The following is a 21,780-nucleotide window of genomic DNA, read 5'->3' as shown; positions in this document are numbered from 1 at the left end:
AGATTTCACAGCACATAAGGGAATTTTCGTACAGGATTGACTTTGAGCAGTATAACCTTTTGATGACATATACTCTTGGAAAATACTCCAAGATCATATTCAATTGGAGCGATATCTTTCTGATTTGCAACACATCCTTGGCCAAATACAATGCCGCGGTGGTGATTGAGATTACCTGTCAACGTTGATGTTGGTTCCGTTGTCGAAGAGCTGATAGTTGTACTTTCCGCTGACGAGGTACTTCCTTCTGTCGTAGATAGAGTTCCTTTAAATAGAAAAGCTGAGCGTTTAGTTACAGTCCATCACAGCACGGTCAAGCTACTCTAGTCCATTGATTAAACAGTCCATACAACAGTGAATTAATTTCATTTCATTTGTATGACAAATAGTTCTTGTAATTGCAATGTTGCGAGTAATACTGCAAATATTCGAAGTTGAAACAATTCCTTATCACAGCCATTGATGAATGATTATTTGAGCAAAATTGTGAAGTTTATAGAGTTACCTATTTGTGTGTCAGTCCTTGATAAACCATTGAATAGATTTCAGTGGCCACTGTAGTTGAGGTGACCGCAAGACTTTTGAAAATAAAAAAATTGAGTGTTTTAATGATTATATATATGGCACCAATCGCTGCAGTCTGATGTTTGGTTCTTGATGTGAAGCCACTTTTGATATTTGAATTTATCAGAGACATGGCAAAGCTATTGCTGTTCAATCATTACGATAGTTGACATAAAGACACGCCAATATAAATGTCGAGTGAGTCTTAATCCTACTGGTCATCTGATATTTTTGTCTCAAGTCTGCTGGCTCATTTCTGCTCTATCTGTGCAATTTTTCATTCAATCACTGAATGGAAATATGTTTAGCTGTGCTGAAGAATCTTTTCAGCTTTAAAAATCAAGCATCGCAACTGTTTGTCAATTGCATTAAGAGGAAAGATTGGCTGGGACGGCAGACGGAACGGTAGTTACATATGTTGCAAGAGTCTACCTGTTGTCTCGCTGCTTGTGCCAGGAGTGGTAGATGGGGCAGTGGTGACCGTGCTTGTTTCTGAAAGTGAAAATGAAGTCAGGTTTGCCTTGATGTTAAAGCCATCAATTATCTGGATGCAATAACATTTCTCACTCTATGATAATGGAGGTAAACTAGAGAGTCAAGCAGAAAATTAACGAGAATAAATTTTAAGTCACTATAGAACACTATACATTATATATTGCATTCTGACAAATTGGTCAGGTTCAAAGACATTGTGATGTCCCTCAGTCTCGAGCAATGGTTGAAATTTGCTCTTCGTAATATGTACCAAATGTTTCCCCATTTTGCCTCTGTAGAAAATGGCAAGCGGTTGAAGTGAATGCCAAGAAATCCGCATGTTAATATTCAGGAGTATTTGACTTTTGCAATTGAGAAATGCATTTATTAAACACTGATATTTCCCAACTGTCTCCTCAGGATTATATTCCCAGTCATTCCCTTCAATCAAAAGTTGGATGCAACTGCCATTACGTCGGAACATGAGCCTGACTCGATGATCCTTTCCAATGACAGTCAGATCTCTCTCCTTGCAGAACTCCACAAGGCAATATGTGAATGAGACTATAATTTCCTCTTACAATATATTGCATGTCTACATTTGGAGTAACAGGTTAAGATTGAAGTTACCTGTGACTATTGATGTTGACTCTGTTGAAGAAGAGGTCGAAGATGTAAATTGCTCTGAGGAGGTACTTGGTTCTGTTGTCGCGGATGTAGTTCCTTGAAATATGTGAAGAATGATTGTTAAAATACATATCAGCCTGGCAAACTGTGATTTTGCATCGATTCAGCTGATTCTTCCGGTGAGATCTCTGTTCAAATTCCATTCATTTCCTTCCTGATGCTGGATATTTCAGATGGCACTCACATAATTGGCAACTGATGTCATGGATCTGCATGTTTATTTACCATGAAGAATCTCCATGAAATATCAATGAACATTCAGATGTAGAAGTTGTCGACTTGGCATGGATTTTTGTTTCTTGCTTGTCCATTGATGAATGATGGGATAGATTTCAATAGTATGTGTCTTTTACAAGAGTAGAATGTGTTTGAAAAGGATATGAGAGACGGTTAATGATTTGACAGCAGTCACCACATTTACATTAACTAGAAAATCTGCTGGGTTATTTGACGAAGCAGGGTAAATATATAATTTGATTGCTTCACAGCAATGTCAAAGGCATTTTTATTCTTGCGATGAGATTTTCTAATGTGAAAACATCAAAAAGCAAATTCACCCAAGGTCAATCGTCTTGCAAGATGATTGGTTGTTTAAAAGAACAAAATCAATGCTGAAATATGCATTATTTGTGGAACGTGTTCACTGTTTTGGTACATGGAACTCTAAAGTGATCATGACTCAATCAGGGTTTCAGAAATCTGAAGAAACAATTCTCAAGTATTTCCGATTGTGTCTGGAATTGAGAGCATCTGTGACTGTGGGGAAACACAACTGAAGAACAGAACTGTACCGGAATAGGTCCCAGGTCTCATATTTGGCTATTGGCCAAATACCAAAATTTCTAAGTTATTCATTGTTACTTAGCCCATCTTTCCCCACATATTCAAGCGTCTATCTGGAAGACTGTAAAAAGCTACTGAGAAATCTGAATTGAATTGTGGGGATATTTTTAACGTATAAATCTACCTGTTGCTTCACTACTTGTCGCAGATATGGATGAAGGAGCCAGGGTAGTCGTGTTCTGTTCCGATACAGAAAATGAAGAGAAAACTTGGGCTGAGGATAAAGTCAAGTTGTCTCTCTGGATGTAATGAAACACTCTTTGACGAGAGAAATTTCCGATGGGGAATTCAAGCAGAGAAGAATAGTCTCGCAAGAATTGAAAAGAAAGTGCGACATCCCATCAAATAGGAGTGACCATTCGCATGATCGCGAGGTCCTACGATTGAATGCAATAGTTGCTGTGACATGAACAATGAATATTTATCATTCATCCCTCAATTAATTCCAACCTGTTGAAGTGACTCCTCTGAAGTATACGAATTAACATGGCTTTCAACACGCAGGGATTCGAGCTATGTTCCTCCCCGGGCATTAATATGGACATTTTAACGTCCAATTTTTTGATCAGTGGATTTCACAGCCCATAAGGGAATTTTCGTACAGGAATGACTTTGAGCAGTATAACCTTTTGATGACATGTACTCTTGGAAAATACTCCAAGATCATATTCAATTGGAGCGATATCTTTCTGATTTGCAACACATCCTTGGCCAAATACAATGCCGCGGTGGTGATTGAGATTACCTGTCAACGTTGATGTTGGTTCCGTTGTCGAAGAGCTGATAGTTGTACTTTCCGCTGACGAGGTACTCCCTTCTGTCGTAGATAGAGTTCCTTTAAATAGAAAAGCTGAGCGTTTAGTTACAGTCCATCACAGCACGGTCAATCTACTCTAGTCCATTGATTAAACAGTCCATACAACAGTGAATTAATTTCATTTCATTGGTATGACAAATAGTTCTTGTAATTGCAATGTTGCGAGTAATACTGCAAATATTCGAAGTTGAAACAATTCCTTATCACAGCCATTGATGAATGATTATTTGAGCAAAATTGTAAAGTTTATAGAGTTACCTATTTGTGTGTCAGTCCTTGATAAACCATTGAATACATTTCAGTGGCCACTGTAGTTGAGGTGACCGCAAGACTTTTGAAAATAAAAAAATTGAGTGTTTTAATGATTGTATATATGGCACCAATCGCTGCAGTCTGATGTTTGGTTCTTGATGTGAAGCCACTTTTGATATTTGAATTTATCAGAGACATGGCAAAGCTATTGCTGTTCAATCATTACGATAGTTGACATAAAGACACGCCAATATAAATGTCGAGTGAGTCTTAATCCTACTGGTCATCTGATATTTTTGTCTCAAGTCTGCTGGCTCATTTCTGCTCTATCTGTGCAATTTTTCATTCAGTCACTGAATGGAACTGTGTTTAGCTGTGCTGAAGAATCTTTTCAGCTTTAGAAATCAAGCATCGCAACTGTTTGTCAATTGCATGAAGAGGAAAGATTGGCTGGGACGACAGACGGAACGGTAGTTACATATGTTGCAAGAGTCTACCTGTTGTCTCGCTGCTTGTGCCAGGAGTGGTAGATGGGGCAGTGGTGACCGTGCTTGTTTCTGAAAGTGAAAATGAAGTCAGGTTTGCCTTGATGTTAAAGCCATCAATTATCTGGATGCAATAACATTTCTCACTCTATGATAATGGAGGTAAACTAGAGAGTCAAGCAGAAAATTAACAAGAATAAATTTTAAGTCACTAGAGAACACTATACATTATATATTGCATTCTGACAAATTGGTCAGGTTCAAAGACATTGTGATGTCCCTCAGTCTCGAGCAATGGTTGAAATTAGCTCTTCGTAATATGTACCAAATGTTTCACCATTTTGCCTCTGTAGAAAATGGCAAGCGGTTGAAGTGAATGCCAAGAAATCCGCATGTTAATATTCAGGAGTATTTGACTTTTGCAATTGAGAAATGCATTTATTAAACACTGATATTTCCCAACTGTCTCCTCAGGATTATATTCCCAGTCATTCCCTTCAATCAAAAGTTGGATGCAACTGCCATTACGTCGGAACATGAGCCTGACTCGATGATCCTTTCCAATGACAGTCAGATCTCTCTCCTTGCAGAACTCCACAAGGCAATATGTGAATGAGACTATAATTTCCTCTTACAATATATTGCATGTCTACATTTGGAGTAACAGGTTAAGATTGAAGTTACCTGTGACTATTGATGTTGACTCTGTTGAAGAAGAGGTCGAAGATGTAAATTGCTCTGAGGAGGTACTTGGTTCTGTTGTCGCGGATGTAGTTCCTTGAAATATGTGAAGAATGATTGTTAAAATACATATCAGCCTGGCAAACTGTGATTTTGCATCGATTCAGCTGATTCTTCCGGTGAGATCTCTGTTCAAATTCCATTCATTTCCTTCCTGATGCTGGATATTTCAGATGGCACTCACATAATTGGCAACTGATGTCATGGATCTGCATGTTTATTTACCATGAAGAATCTCCATGAAATATCAATGAACATTCAAATTTAGAAGTTGTCGACTTGGCATGGATTTTTGTTTCTTGCTTGTCCATTGATGAATGATGGGATAGATTTCAATACTATGTGTCTTTTACAAGAGTAGAATGTGTTTGAAAAGGATATGAGAGACGGTTAATGATTTGACAGCAGTCACCACATTTACATTAACTAGAAAATCTGCTGGGTTATTTGACGAAGCAGGGTAAATATATAATTTGATTACTTCACAGCAATGTCAAAGGCATTTTTATTCTTGCGATGAGATTTTCTAATGTGAAAACATCAAAAAGCAAATTGACCCAAGGTCATTCGTCTTGCAAGATGATTGGTTGTTTAAATGAAAAAAAATCATTGCTGAAATATGCATTATTTGTGGAACGTGTTCACTGTTTTGGTACATGGAACTCTAAAGTGATCATGACTCAATCAGGGTTTCAGAAATCTGAAGAAACAATTCTCAAGTATTTCCGATTGTGTCTGGAATTGAGAGCATCTGTGACTGTGAGGAAACACAACTGAAGAACAGAACTGTACTGGAATAGGTCCCAGGTCTCATATTTGGCTATTGGCCAAATACCAAAATTTCTAAGTTATTCATTGTTACTTAGCCCATCTTTCCCCACATATTCAAGCGTCTATCTGGAAGACTGTAAAAAGCTACTGAGAAATCTGAATTGTATTGTGGGGATATTTTTAACGTATAAATCTACCTGTTGCTTCACTACTTGTTGCAGATATGGATGAAGGAGCCAGGGTAGTCGTGTTCTGTTCCGATACAGAAAATGAAGAGAAAACTTGGGCTGAGGATAAAGTCAAGTTGTCTCTCTGGATGTAATGAAACACTATTTGACGAGAGAAATTTCCGATGGGGAAATCAAGCAGAGAAGAATAGTCTCGCAAGAATTGAAAAGAAAGTGCGACATCCCATCAAATAGGAGTGACCATTCGCATGATAGCGAGGTCCTACGATTGAATGCAATAGTTGCTATGACATGAACAATGAATATTTATCATTCATCCCTCAATTAATTCCACCCTGTTGAAATGACTACTCTGAAGTATACGACTTAACATGGCTTTCATCACGCAGGGATTCGACCTATGTTCCTCCCCGGGCATTAATATGGACGTTTTAACGTCCAATTTTTTGATCAGTAGATTTCACAGCACATAAGGGAATTTTCGTACAGGATTGACTTTGAGCAGTATAACCTTTTGATGACATATACTCTTGGAAAATACTCCAAGATCATATTCAATTGGAGCGATATCTTTCTGATTTGCAACACATCCTTGGCCAAATACAATGCCGCGGTGGTGATTGAGATTACCTGTCAACGTTGATGTTGGTTCCGTTGTCGAAGAGCTGATAGTTGTACTTTCCGCTGACGAGGTACTTCCTTCTGTCGTAGATAGAGTTCCTTTAAATAGAAAAGCTGAGCGTTTAGTTACAGTCCATCACAGCACGGTCAAGCTACTCTAGTCCATTGATTAAACAGTCCATACAACAGTGAATTAATTTCATTTCATTTGTATGACAAATAGTTCTTGTAATTGCAATGTTGCGAGTAATACTGCAAATATTCGAAGTTGAAACAATTCCTTATCACAGCCATTGATGAATGATTATTTGAGCAAAATTGTGAAGTTTATAGAGTTACCTATTTGTGTGTCAGTCCTTGATAAACCATTGAATAGATTTCAGTGGCCACTGTAGTTGAGGTGACCGCAAGACTTTTGAAAATAAAAAAATTGAGTGTTTTAATGATTGTATATATGGCACCAATCGCTGCAGTCTGATGTTTGGTTCTTGATGTGAAGCCACTTTTGATATTTGAATTTATCAGAGACATGGCAAAGCTATTGCTGTTCAATCATTACGATAGTTGACATAAAGACACGCCAATATAAATGTCGAGTGAGTCTTAATCCTACTGGTCATCTGATATTTTTGTCTCAAGTCTGCTGGCTCATTTCTGCTCTATCTGTGCAATTTTTCATTCAATCACTGAATGGAAATATGTTTAGCTGTGCTGAAGAATCTTTTCAGCTTTAAAAATCAAGCATCGCAACTGTTTGTCAATTGCATTAAGAGGAAAGATTGGCTGGGACGGCAGACGGAACGGTAGTTACATATGTTGCAAGAGTCTACCTGTTGTCTCGCTGCTTGTGCCAGGAGTGGTAGATGGGGCAGTGGTGACCGTGCTTGTTTCTGAAAGTGAAAATGAAGTCAGGTTTGCCTTGATGTTAAAGCCATCAATTATCTGGATGCAATAACATTTCTCACTCTATGATAATGGAGGTAAACTAGAGAGTCAAGCAGAAAATTAACGAGAATAAATTTTAAGTCACTATAGAACACTATACATTATATATTGCATTCTGACAAATTGGTCAGGTTCAAAGACATTGTGATGTCCCTCAGTCTCGAGCAATGGTTGAAATTTGCTCTTCGTAATATGTACCAAATGTTTCCCCATTTTGCCTCTGTAGAAAATGGCAAGCGGTTGAAGTGAATGCCAAGAAATCCGCATGTTAATATTCAGGAGTATTTGACTTTTGCAATTGAGAAATGCATTTATTAAACACTGATATTTCCCAACTGTCTCCTCAGGATTATATTCCCAGTCATTCCCTTCAATCAAAAGTTGGATGCAACTGCCATTACGTCGGAACATGAGCCTGACTCGATGATCCTTTCCAATGACAGTCAGATCTCTCTCCTTGCAGAACTCCACAAGGCAATATGTGAATGAGACTATAATTTCCTCTTACAATATATTGCATGTCTACATTTGGAGTAACAGGTTAAGATTGAAGTTACCTGTGACTATTGATGTTGACTCTGTTGAAGAAGAGGTCGAAGATGTAAATTGCTCTGAGGAGGTACTTGGTTCTGTTGTCGCGGATGTAGTTCCTTGAAATATGTGAAGAATGATTGTTAAAATACATATCAGCCTGGCAAACTGTGATTTTGCATCGATTCAGCTGATTCTTCCGGTGAGATCTCTGTTCAAATTCCATTCATTTCCTTCCTGATGCTGGATATTTCAGATGGCACTCACATAATTGGCAACTGATGTCATGGATCTGCATGTTTATTTACCATGAAGAATCTCCATGAAATATCAATGAACATTCAGATGTAGAAGTTGTCGACTTGGCATGGATTTTTGTTTCTTGCTTGTCCATTGATGAATGATGGGATAGATTTCAATAGTATGTGTCTTTTACAAGAGTAGAATGTGTTTGAAAAGGATATGAGAGACGGTTAATGATTTGACAGCAGTCACCACATTTACATTAACTAGAAAATCTGCTGGGTTATTTGACGAAGCAGGGTAAATATATAATTTGATTGCTTCACAGCAATGTCAAAGGCATTTTTATTCTTGCGATGAGATTTTCTAATGTGAAAACATCAAAAAGCAAATTCACCCAAGGTCAATCGTCTTGCAAGATGATTGGTTGTTTAAAAGAACAAAATCAATGCTGAAATATGCATTATTTGTGGAACGTGTTCACTGTTTTGGTACATGGAACTCTAAAGTGATCATGACTCAATCAGGGTTTCAGAAATCTGAAGAAACAATTCTCAAGTATTTCCGATTGTGTCTGGAATTGAGAGCATCTGTGACTGTGGGGAAACACAACTGAAGAACAGAACTGTACCGGAATAGGTCCCAGGTCTCATATTTGGCTATTGGCCAAATACCAAAATTTCTAAGTTATTCATTGTTACTTAGCCCATCTTTCCCCACATATTCAAGCGTCTATCTGGAAGACTGTAAAAAGCTACTGAGAAATCTGAATTGAATTGTGGGGATATTTTTAACGTATAAATCTACCTGTTGCTTCACTACTTGTCGCAGATATGGATGAAGGAGCCAGGGTAGTCGTGTTCTGTTCCGATACAGAAAATGAAGAGAAAACTTGGGCTGAGGATAAAGTCAAGTTGTCTCTCTGGATGTAATGAAACACTCTTTGACGAGAGAAATTTCCGATGGGGAATTCAAGCAGAGAAGAATAGTCTCGCAAGAATTGAAAAGAAAGTGCGACATCCCATCAAATAGGAGTGACCATTCGCATGATCGCGAGGTCCTACGATTGAATGCAATAGTTGCTGTGACATGAACAATGAATATTTATCATTCATCCCTCAATTAATTCCAACCTGTTGAAGTGACTCCTCTGAAGTATACGAATTAACATGGCTTTCAACACGCAGGGATTCGAGCTATGTTCCTCCCCGGGCATTAATATGGACATTTTAACGTCCAATTTTTTGATCAGTGGATTTCACAGCCCATAAGGGAATTTTCGTACAGGAATGACTTTGAGCAGTATAACCTTTTGATGACATGTACTCTTGGAAAATACTCCAAGATCATATTCAATTGGAGCGATATCTTTCTGATTTGCAACACATCCTTGGCCAAATACAATGCCGCGGTGGTGATTGAGATTACCTGTCAACGTTGATGTTGGTTCCGTTGTCGAAGAGCTGATAGTTGTACTTTCCGCTGACGAGGTACTCCCTTCTGTCGTAGATAGAGTTCCTTTAAATAGAAAAGCTGAGCGTTTAGTTACAGTCCATCACAGCACGGTCAATCTACTCTAGTCCATTGATTAAACAGTCCATACAACAGTGAATTAATTTCATTTCATTGGTATGACAAATAGTTCTTGTAATTGCAATGTTGCGAGTAATACTGCAAATATTCGAAGTTGAAACAATTCCTTATCACAGCCATTGATGAATGATTATTTGAGCAAAATTGTGAAGTTTATAGAGTTACCTATTTGTGTGTCAGTCCTTGATAAACCATTGAATACATTTCAGTGGCCACTGTAGTTGAGGTGACCGCAAGACTTTTGAAAATAAAAAAATTGAGTGTTTTAATGATTGTATATATGGCACCAATCGCTGCAGTCTGATGTTTGGTTCTTGATGTGAAGCCACTTTTGATATTTGAATTTATCAGAGACATGGCAAAGCTATTGCTGTTCAATCATTACGATAGTTGACATAAAGACACGCCAATATAAATGTCGAGTGAGTCTTAATCCTACTGGTCATCTGATATTTTTGTCTCAAGTCTGCTGGCTCATTTCTGCTCTATCTGTGCAATTTTTCATTCAGTCACTGAATGGAACTGTGTTTAGCTGTGCTGAAGAATCTTTTCAGCTTTAGAAATCAAGCATCGCAACTGTTTGTCAATTGCATGAAGAGGAAAGATTGGCTGGGACGACAGACGGAACGGTAGTTACATATGTTGCAAGAGTCTACCTGTTGTCTCGCTGCTTGTGCCAGGAGTGGTAGATGGGGCAGTGGTGACCGTGCTTGTTTCTGAAAGTGAAAATGAAGTCAGGTTTGCCTTGATGTTAAAGCCATCAATTATCTGGATGCAATAACATTTCTCACTCTATGATAATGGAGGTAAACTAGAGAGTCAAGCAGAAAATTAACAAGAATAAATTTTAAGTCACTAGAGAACACTATACATTATATATTGCATTCTGACAAATTGGTCAGGTTCAAAGACATTGTGATGTCCCTCAGTCTCGAGCAATGGTTGAAATTAGCTCTTCGTAATATGTACCAAATGTTTCACCATTTTGCCTCTGTAGAAAATGGCAAGCGGTTGAAGTGAATGCCAAGAAATCCGCATGTTAATATTCAGGAGTATTTGACTTTTGCAATTGAGAAATGCATTTATTAAACACTGATATTTCCCAACTGTCTCCTCAGGATTATATTCCCAGTCATTCCCTTCAATCAAAAGTTGGATGCAACTGCCATTACGTCGGAACATGAGCCTGACTCGATGATCCTTTCCAATGACAGTCAGATCTCTCTCCTTGCAGAACTCCACAAGGCAATATGTGAATGAGACTATAATTTCCTCTTACAATATATTGCATGTCTACATTTGGAGTAACAGGTTAAGATTGAAGTTACCTGTGACTATTGATGTTGACTCTGTTGAAGAAGAGGTCGAAGATGTAAATTGCTCTGAGGAGGTACTTGGTTCTGTTGTCGCGGATGTAGTTCCTTGAAATATGTGAAGAATGATTGTTAAAATACATATCAGCCTGGCAAACTGTGATTTTGCATCGATTCAGCTGATTCTTCCGGTGAGATCTCTGTTCAAATTCCATTCATTTCCTTCCTGATGCTGGATATTTCAGATGGCACTCACATAATTGGCAACTGATGTCATGGATCTGCATGTTTATTTACCATGAAGAATCTCCATGAAATATCAATGAACATTCAAATTTAGAAGTTGTCGACTTGGCATGGATTTTTGTTTCTTGCTTGTCCATTGATGAATGATGGGATAGATTTCAATACTATGTGTCTTTTACAAGAGTAGAATGTGTTTGAAAAGGATATGAGAGACGGTTAATGATTTGACAGCAGTCACCACATTTACATTAACTAGAAAATCTGCTGGGTTATTTGACGAAGCAGGGTAAATATATAATTTGATTACTTCACAGCAATGTCAAAGGCATTTTTATTCTTGCGATGAGATTTTCTAATGTGAAAACATCAAAAAGCAAATTGACCCAAGGTCATTCGTCTTGCAAGATGATTGGTTGTTTAAATGAAAAAAAATCATTGCTGAAATATGCATTATTTGTGGAACGTGTTCACTGTTTTGGTACATGGAACTCTAAAGTGATCATGACTCAATCAGGGTTTCAGAAATCTGAAGAAACAATTCTCAAGTATTTCCGATTGTGTCTGGAATTGAGAGCATCTGTGACTGTGAGGAAACACAACTGAAGAACAGAACTGTACTGGAATAGGTCCCAGGTCTCATATTTGGCTATTGGCCAAATACCAAAATTTCTAAGTTATTCATTGTTACTTAGCCCATCTTTCCCCACATATTCAAGCGTCTATCTGGAAGACTGTAAAAAGCTACTGAGAAATCTGAATTGTATTGTGGGGATATTTTTAACGTATAAATCTACCTGTTGCTTCACTACTTGTTGCAGATATGGATGAAGGAGCCAGGGTAGTCGTGTTCTGTTCCGATACAGAAAATGAAGAGAAAACTTGGGCTGAGGATAAAGTCAAGTTGTCTCTCTGGATGTAATGAAACACTATTTGACGAGAGAAATTTCCGATGGGGAAATCAAGCAGAGAAGAATAGTCTCGCAAGAATTGAAAAGAAAGTGCGACATCCCATCAAATAGGAGTGACCATTCGCATGATCGGGAGGTCCTACGATTGAATGCAATAGTTGCTGTGACATGAACAATGAATATTTATCATGCATCCCTCAATTAATTCCACCCTGTTGAAGTGACTCCTCTGAAGTATACGACTTAACATGGCTTTCATCACGCAGGGATTCGACCTATGTTCCTCCCCGTGCATTAATATGGATATTTTAACGTCCAATTTTTTGATCAGTGGATTTCACAGGACATAAGGGAATTTTCGTACAGGATTGACTTTGAGCAGTATAACCTTTTGATGACATGTACTCTTGGAAAATACTCCAAGATCATATTCAATTGGAGCGATATCTTTCTGATTTGCAACACACCCTTGGCAAAATACAATGCCGCAGTGGTGATTGAGATTACCTGTCAACGTTGATGTTGGTTCCGTTGTCGAAGAGCTGATAGTTGTACTTTCCGCTGAGGAGGTACTTCCTTCTGTCGTAGATAGAGTTCCTTTAAATAGAAAAGCTGAGCGTTTAGTTACAGTCCATCACAGCACGGTCAAGCTACTCTAGTCCATTGATTAAACAGTCCATACAACAGTGAATTAATTTCATTTCATTTGTATGACAAATAGTTATTGTAATTGCAATGTTGCGAGTAATACTGCAAATATTCGAAGTTGAAACAATTCCATATCACAGCCATTGATGAATGATTATTTGAGCAAAATTGTGAAGTTTATAGAGTTACCTATTTGTGTGTCAGTCCTTGATAAACCATTGAATAGATTTCAGTGGCCACTGCAGTTGAGGTGACCGCAAGACTTTTGAAAATAAAAAAATTGAGTGTTTTAATGATTGTATATATGGCACCAATCGCTGCAGTCTGATGTTTGATTCTTGATGTGAAGCCACTTTTGATATTTGAATTTATCAGAGACATGGCAAAGCTATTGCTGTTCAATCATTACGATAGTTGACATAAAGACACGCCAATATAAATGTCGAGTGAGTCTTAATCCTACTGGTCATCTGATATTTTTGTCTCAAGTCTGCTGGCTCATTTCTGCTCTATCTGTGCAATTTTTCATTCAGTCACTGAATGGAACTGTGTTTAGCTGTGCTGAAGAATCTTTTCAGCTTTAAAAATCAAGCATCGCAACTGTTTGTCAATTGCATGAAAAGGAAAGATTGGCTGGGACGGCAGACGGAACGGTAGTTACATATGTTGCAAGAGTCTACCTGTTGTCTCGCTGCTTGTGCCAGGAGTGGTAGATGGGGTAGTGGTGACCGTGCTTGTTTCTGAAAGTGAAAATGAAGTCAGGTTTGCCTTGATGTTAAAGCCATCAATTATCTGGATGCAATAACATTTCTCACTCTATGATAATGGAGGTAAACTAGAGAGTCAAGCAGAAAATTAACAAGAATAAATTTTAAGTCACTATAGAACACTATACATTATATATTGCATTCTGACAAATTGGTCAGGTTCAAAGAGATTGTGATGTCCCTCAGTCTCGAGCAATGTTTGAAATTTGCTCTTCGTAATATGCACCAAATGTTTCCCCATTTTGTCTCTGTAGAAAATGGCAAGCGGTTGCAGTGAATGCCAAGAAATCCGCATGTTAATATTCAGGAGTATTTGAATTTTGCAATTGAGAAATGCATTTATTAAACACTGATATTTCCCAACTGTCTCCTCAGGATTATATTCCCAGTCATTCCCTTCATTCAAAAGTTGGATGCAACTGCTATTACGTCGGAACATGAGCCTGACTCGATGATCCTTTCCAATGACAGTCAGATCTCTCCCCTTGCAGAACTCCACAAGGCAATATGTGAATGAGACTATAATTTCCTCTTCCAATATATTGCATGTCTACATTTGGAGTAGCAGGTTATGATTGAAGTTACCTGTGACTATTGATGTTGACTCTGTTGAAGAAGAGGTCGAAGATGTAAATTGCTCTGAGGAGGTACTTGGTTCTGTTGTCACGGATGTAGTTCCTTGAAATATGTGAAGAATGATTGTTAAAATACATATCAGCCTGGCAAACTGTGATTTTGCATAGATTCAGCTGATTCTTCCGGTGAGATCTCTGTTCAAATTCCATTCATTTCCTTCCTGATGCTGGATATTTCAGATGGCACTCACATAATTGGCAACTGATGTCATGGATCTGCATGTTTATTTACCATGAAGAATCTCCATGAAATATCAATGAACATTCAAATGTAGAAGTTGTCGACTTGGCATGGATTTTTGTTTCTTGCTTATCCATTGATGAATGATTGGATAGATTTCAATACTATGTGTCTTTTACAAGAGTAGAATGTGTTTGAAAAGGATATGAGAGACGGTTAATGATTTGACAGCAGTCACCACATATACATTAACTAGAAAATCTGCTGGGTTATTTGACAAAGCAGGGTAAATATATAATTTGATTACTTCACAGCAATGTCAAAGGCATTTTTATTCTTGCGATGAGATTTTCTAATGTGAAAACATCAAAAAGCAAATTCACCCAAGGTCATTCGTCTTGCAAGATGATTGGTTGTTTAAAAGAACAAAATCAATGCTGAAATATGCATTATTTGTGGAACGTGTTCACTGTTTTGGTACATGGAACTCTAAAGTGATCATGACTCAATCAGGGTTTCAGAAATCTGAAGAAACAATTCTCAAGTATTTCCGATTGTGTCTGGAATTGAGAGCATCTGTGACTGTGGGGAAACACAACTGAAGAACAGAACTGTACCGGAATAGGTCCCAGGTCTCATATTTGGCTATTGGCCAAATACCAAAATTTCTAAGTTATTCATTGTTACTTAGCCCATCTTTCCCCACATATTCAAGCGTCTATCTGGAAGACTGTAAAAAGCTACTGAGAAATCTGAATTGTATTGTGGGGATATTTTTAACGTATAAATCTACCTGTTGCTTCACTACTTGTCGCAGGTATGGATGAAGGAGCCAGGGTAGTCATGGTCTGTTCCGATACAGAAAATGAAGAGAAAACTTGGGCTGAGGATAAAGTCAAGTTGTCTCTCTGGATGTAATGAAACACTATTTGACGAGAGAAATTTCCGATGGGGAAATCAAGCAGAGAAGAATAGTCTCGCAAGAATTGAAAAGAAAGTGCGACATCCCATCAAATAGGAGTGACCATTCGCATGATCGCGAGGTCCTACGATTGAATGCAATAGTTGCTGTAACATGAACAATGAATATTTATCATGCATCCCTCAATTAATTCCACCCTGTTGAAGTGACTCCTCTGAAGTATACGACTTAACATGGCTTTCATCACGCAGGGATTCGACCTATGTTCCTCCCCGGGCATTAACATGGACATTTTAACGTCCAATTTTTTGATCAGTGGATTTCACAGGACATAAGGGAATATTCGTACAGGATTGACTTTGAGCAGTATAACCTTTTGATGACATGTACTCTTGGAAAATACTCCAAGATCATATTCAATTGGAGCGATATCTTTCTGATTTGCAACACATCCTTGGCCAAATACAATGCCGCGGTGGTGATTGAGATTACCTGTCAACGTTGATGTTGGTTCCGTTGTCGAAGAGCTGATAGTTGTACTTTCCGCTGAGAAGGTACTTCCTTTTGTCGTAGATAGAGTTCCTTTTAATAGAAAAGCTGAGCGTTTAGTTACAGTCCATCACAGCACGGTCAAGCTACTCTAGTCCATTGATTAAACAGTCCATACAACAGTGAATTAATTTCATTTCATTTGTATGACAAATAGTTATTGTAATTGCAATGTTGCGAATAATTCTGCAAATATTCGAAGTTGAAACAATTCCATATCACAGCCATTGATGAATGATTATTTGAGCAAAATTGTGAAGTTTATAGAGTTACCTATTTGAGTGTCAGTCCTTGATAAACCATTGAATAGATTTCAGTGGCCACTGCAGTTGAGGTGACCGCAAGACTTTTGAAAATAAAAAAATTGAGTGTTTTAATGATTGTATATATGGCACCAATCGCTGCAATCTGATGTTTGATTCTTGATGTGAAGCCACTTTTGATATTTGAATTTATCAGAGACATGGCAAAGCTATTGCTGTTCAATCATTACGATAGTTGACATAAAGACACGCCAAAACAAATGTCGAGTGAGTCTTAATCCTACTGGTCATCTGATATTTTTGTCTCAAGTCTGCTGGCTCATTTCTGCTCTATCTGTGCAATTTTTAATTCAGTCACTGAATGGAACTGTGTTTAGCTGTGCTGAAGAATCTTTTCAGCTTTAAAAATCAAGCATCGCAACTGTTTGTCAATTGCATGAAGAGGAAAGATTGGCTGGGATGACAGACGGAACGGTAGTTACATATGTTGCAAGAGTCTACCTGTTGTCTCGCTGCTTGTGCCAGGAGTGGTAGATGGGGCAGTGGTGACCGTGCTGGTTTCTGAAAGTGAAAATGAAGTCAGGTTTGCCTTGATGTTAAAGCCATCAATTATCTGGATGCAATAACATTTCTCACTCTATGATAATGGAGGTAAACTAGAGAGTCAAGCAGAAAATTAACAAGAATAAATTTTAAGTCACTAGAGAACACTATACATTATATATTGCATTCTGACAAATTGGTCAGGTTCAAAGACATTGTGATGTCCCTCAGTCTCGAGCAATGGTTGAAATTTGCTCTTCGTAATATGCACGAAATGTTTCCCCATTTTGCCTCTGTAGAAAATGGCAAGCGGTTGAAGTGAATGCCAAGAAATCTGCATGTTAATATTCAGGAGTATTTGACTTTTGCAATTGAGAAATGCACTTATTAAACACTGATATTTCCCAACTGTCTCCTCAGGATTATATTCCCAGTCATTCCCTTCAATCAAAAGTTGGATGCAACTGCCATTACGTCGGAACATGAGCCTGACTCGATGATCCTTTCCAATGACAGTCAGATCTCTCCACTTGCAGAACTCCACAAGGCAATATGTGAATGAGACTATAATTTCCTCTTACAATATATTGCATGTCTACATTTGGAGTAGCAGGTTATGATTGAAGTTACCTGTGACTATTGATGTTGACTCTGTTGAAGAAGAGGTCGAAGATGTAAATTGCTCTGAGGAGGTACTTGGTTCTGTTGTCGTTGAAATATGTGAAGAATGATTGTTAAAATACATATCAGCCTGGAAAACTGTGATTTTGCATAGATTTAGCTGATTCTTCTGGTGAGATCTCTGTTCAAATTCCATTCATTTCCTTCCTGATGCTGGATATTTCAGATGGCACTCACATAATTGGCAACTGATGTCATGGATCTGCATGTTTATTTACCATGAAGAATCTCCATGAAATATCAATGAACATTCAAATGTAGAAGTTGTCGACTTGGCATGGATTTTTGTTTCTTGCTTATCCATTGATGAATGATGGGATAGATTTCAATACTATGTGTCTTTTACAAGAGTAGAATGTGTTTGAAAAGGATATGAGAGACGGTTAATGATTTGACAGCAGTCACCACATATACATTAACTAGAAAATCTGCTGGGTTATTTGACGAAGCAGGGTAAATATATAATTTGATTGCTTCACAGCAATGTCAAAGGCATTTTTATTCTTGCGATGAGATTTTCTAATGTGAAAACATCAAAAAGCAAATTCACCCAAGGTCATTCGTCTTGCAAGATGATTGGTTGTTTAAATGAAAAAAAATCATTGCTGAAATATGCATTATTTGTGGAACGTGTTCACTGTTTTGGTACATGGAACTCTAAAGTGATCATGACTCAATCAGGGTTTCAGAAATCTGAAGAAACAATTCTCAAGTATTTCCGATTGTGTCTGGAATTGAGAGCATCTGTGACTGTGGGGAAACACAACTGAAGAACAGAACTGTACCGGAATAGGTCCCAGGTCTCATAATTAATGCTATTGGCCAAATACCAAAATTTCTAAGTTATTCATTGTTACTTAGCCCATCTTTCCCCACATATTCAAGCGTCTATCTGGAAGCCTGTAAAAAGCTACTGAGAAATCTGAATTGTATCTTGGCGCCTCACAGTTTGGCGGTCAGCAACCTCCTTTGAAGAAGACCGCAGAGCCCACCTCACTGACAAAAGGCAAAGGAGGAAAAACCCAACACCCAACCCCAACCAACCAATTTTCCCCTGCAACCGCTGCAATCGTGTCAGCCTGTCCCGCATCGGACTTGTCAGCCACAAACGAGCCTGCAGCTGACGTGGACTTTTTACCCCCTCCATAAATCTTCGTCCGCGAAGCCAAGCCAAAGATTGTGGGGATATTTTTAACGTATAAATCTACCTGTTGCTTTACTACTTGTCGCAGATATGGATGAAGGAGCCAGGGTAGTCGTGGTCTGTTCCGATACAGAAAATGAAGAGAAAACTTGGGCTGAGGATAAAGTCAAGTTGTCTCTCTGGATGTAATGAAACACTATTTGACGAGAGAAATTTCCGATGGGGAAATCAAGCAGAGAAGAATAGTCTCGCATGAATTGAAAAGAAACTGCGACATCCCATCAAATAGGAGTGACCATTCGCATGATTGCGAGGTCCTACGATTGAATGCAATAGTTGCTGTGACATGAACAGTGAATATTTATCATTCATCCCTCAATTAATTCCACCCTGTTGAAGTGACTCCTCTGAAGTATACGACTTAACATGGCTTTCATCACGCAGGGATTCGACCTATGTTCCTCCCCGGACATTAATATGGACATTTTAACGTCCAATTTTTTGATCAGTGGATTTCACAGGACATAAGGGAATTTTTGTACAGGATTGACTTTGAGCAGTATAACCTTTTGATGACATGTACTCTTGGAAAATACTCCAAGATCATATTCAATTGGAGCGATATCTTTCTGATTTGCAACACATCCTTGGCAAAATACAATGCCGCGGTGGTGATTGAGATTACCTGTCAACGTTGATGTTGGTTCCGTTGTCGAAGAGCTGATAGTTGTACTTTCCGCTGACGAGGTACTTCCTTCTGTCGTTGATAGAGTTCCTTTAAATAGAAAAGCTGAGCGTTTAGTTACAGTCCATCACAGCACGGTCAAGCTACTCTAGTCCGTTGATTAAACAGTCCATTCAACAGTGATTTAATTTCATTTCATTTTGTATGACAAATAGTTCTTTTAATTGCAATGTTGCGAGTAATACTGCAAATATTCGAAGTTGAAACAATTCCATATCACAGCCATTGATGAATGATTATTTGGGCAAAATTGTGAAGTTTACAGAGTTACCTATTTGTGTGTCAATCCTTGATAAACCATTGAATAGATTTCAGTGGCCACTGTAGTTGAGGTGACCGCAAGTCTTTTGAAAATAAAAAAATTGAGTGTGTTAATGATTGTATATATGGCACCAATCGCTGCAGTCTGATGTTTGGTTCTTGATGTGAAGCCACTTTTGATATTTGAATTTATCAGAGACATGGCAAAGCTATTGCTGTTCAATCATTACGATAGGTGACATAAAGACACGCCAAAACAAATGTCGAGTGAGTCTTAATCCTACTGGTCATCTGATATTTTTGTCTCAAGTCTGCTGGCTCATTTCTGCTCTATCTGTGCAATTTTTCATTCAATCACTGAATGGAACTGTGTTTAGCTGTGCTGAAGAATCTTTTCAGCTTTAAAAATCAAGCATCGCAACTGTTTGTCAATTGCATTAAGAGGAAAGATTGGCTGGGACGGCAGACGGAACGGTAGTTACATATGTTGCAAGAGTCTACCTGTTGTCTCGCTGCTTGTGCCAGGAGTGGTAGATGGGGCAGTGGTGACCGTGCTTGTTTCTGAAAGTGAAAATGAAGTCAGGTTTGCCTTGATGTTAAAGCCATCAATTATCTGGATGCAATAACATTTCTCACTCTATGATAATGAAGGTAAACTAGAGAGTCAAGCAGAAAATTAACTAGAATAAATTTTAAGTCACTATAGAACACTATACATTATGTATTGCATTCTGACAAATTGGTCAGGTTCAAAGACATTGTGATGTCCCTCAGTCTCGAGCAATGGTTGAAATTTGCTCTTCGTAATATGCACCAAATGTTTCCCCATTTTACCTCTCTAGAAAATGGCTTGCGATTGAAGTGAATGCCAAGAAATCTGCATGTTAATATTCAGGAGTATTTGACTTTTGCAATTGAGAAATGAATTTATTAAACACTGATATTTCCCAACTGTCTCCTCAGGATTATATTCCCAGTCATTCCCTTCAATCAAAAGTTGGATGCAACTGCCATTACGTCGGAACATGAGCCTGACTCGATGATCCTTTCCTATGACAGTCAGATCTGTCTCCTTGCAGAACTCCACAAGGCAATATGTGAATGAGACTATAATTTCCTCTTACAATATATTGCATGTCTACATTTGGAGTAGCAGGTTATGATTGAAGTTACCTGTGACTATTGATGTTGACTCTGTTGAAGAAGAGGTCGAAGATGTAAATTGCTCTGAGGAGGTACTTGGTTCTGTTGTCGCGGATGTAGTTCCTTGAAATATGTGAAGAATGATTGTTAAAATACATATCAGCCTGGCAAACTGTGATTTTGCATAGATTCAGCTGATTCTTCTGGTGAGATCTCTGTTCAAATTCCATTCATTTCCTTCCTGATGCTGGATATTTCAGATGGCACTCACATAATTGGCAACTGATGTCATGGATCTGCATGTTTATTTACCATGAAGAATCTCCATGAAATATCAATGAACATTCAAATGTAGAAGTTGTCGACTTGGCATGGATTTTTGTTTCTTGCTTATCCATTGATGAATGATAGGATAGATTTCAATACTATGTGTCTTTTACAAGAGTAGAATGTGTTTGAAAAGGATATGAGAGACGGTTAATGATTTGACAGCAGTCACCACATATACATTAACTAGAAAATCTGCTGGGTTATTTGACGAAGCAGGGTAAATATATAATTTGATTGCTTCACAGCAATGTCAAAGGCATTTTTATTCTTGCGATGAGATTTTCTAATGTGAAAACATCAAACAGCAAATTCACCCAAGGTCATTCGTCTTGCAAGATGATTGGTTGTTTAAAAGAACAAAATCAATGCTGAAATATGCATTATTTGTGGAACGTGTTCACTGTTTTGGTACATGGAACTCTAAAGTGATCATGACTCAATCAGGGTTTCAGAAATCTGAAGAAACAATTCTCAAGTATTTCCAATTGTGTCTGGAATTGAGAGCATCTGTGACTGTGGGGAAACACAACTGAAGAACAGATCTGTACCGGAATAGGTCCCAGGTCTCATAATTAATGCTATTGGCCAAATACCAAAATTTCTAAGTTATTCATTATTACTTAGCCCATCTTTCCCCACATATTCAAGCGTCTATCAGGAAGCCTGTAAAAAGCTACTGAGAAATCTGAATTGTATTGTGGGGATATTTTTAACGTATAAATCTACCTGTTGCTTCACTACTTGTC

The 21,780-nt window shown here is 38.1% G+C and overlaps 1 protein-coding gene across 1 annotated transcript in view; it reads right to left on the bottom strand.

Annotated features, from left to right (window-relative positions):
- LOC138743596 (serine-rich adhesin for platelets-like) overlaps positions 1 to 21,780 on the bottom strand; it is a 158,012-nt gene that overhangs the window by 96,737 nt on the left and 39,495 nt on the right. The window contains exons 19-25 of the mRNA XM_069899109.1: positions 19,241 to 19,330; positions 15,766 to 15,957; positions 12,730 to 12,819; positions 9,489 to 9,680; positions 6,351 to 6,542; positions 3,212 to 3,403; positions 74 to 265 (exon numbers count right to left, since the gene is read on the bottom strand). Of these exons, the coding sequence (XP_069755210.1) occupies positions 74 to 265; positions 3,212 to 3,403; positions 6,351 to 6,542; positions 9,489 to 9,680; positions 12,730 to 12,819; positions 15,766 to 15,957; positions 19,241 to 19,330 (1,140 nt within the window). The remainder of the gene's footprint in view (positions 1 to 73; positions 266 to 3,211; positions 3,404 to 6,350; positions 6,543 to 9,488; positions 9,681 to 12,729; positions 12,820 to 15,765; positions 15,958 to 19,240; positions 19,331 to 21,780) is intronic.

This window comes from Narcine bancroftii, chromosome 9, assembly GCF_036971445.1.
Source record: "Narcine bancroftii isolate sNarBan1 chromosome 9, sNarBan1.hap1, whole genome shotgun sequence".
In the NCBI taxonomy this organism is placed as follows: Eukaryota; Metazoa; Chordata; class Chondrichthyes; order Torpediniformes; family Narcinidae; genus Narcine; species Narcine bancroftii.
Note: the sequence above shows the minus strand (reverse complement) of the source record. Positions and strands in the feature narration are given on the sequence as shown.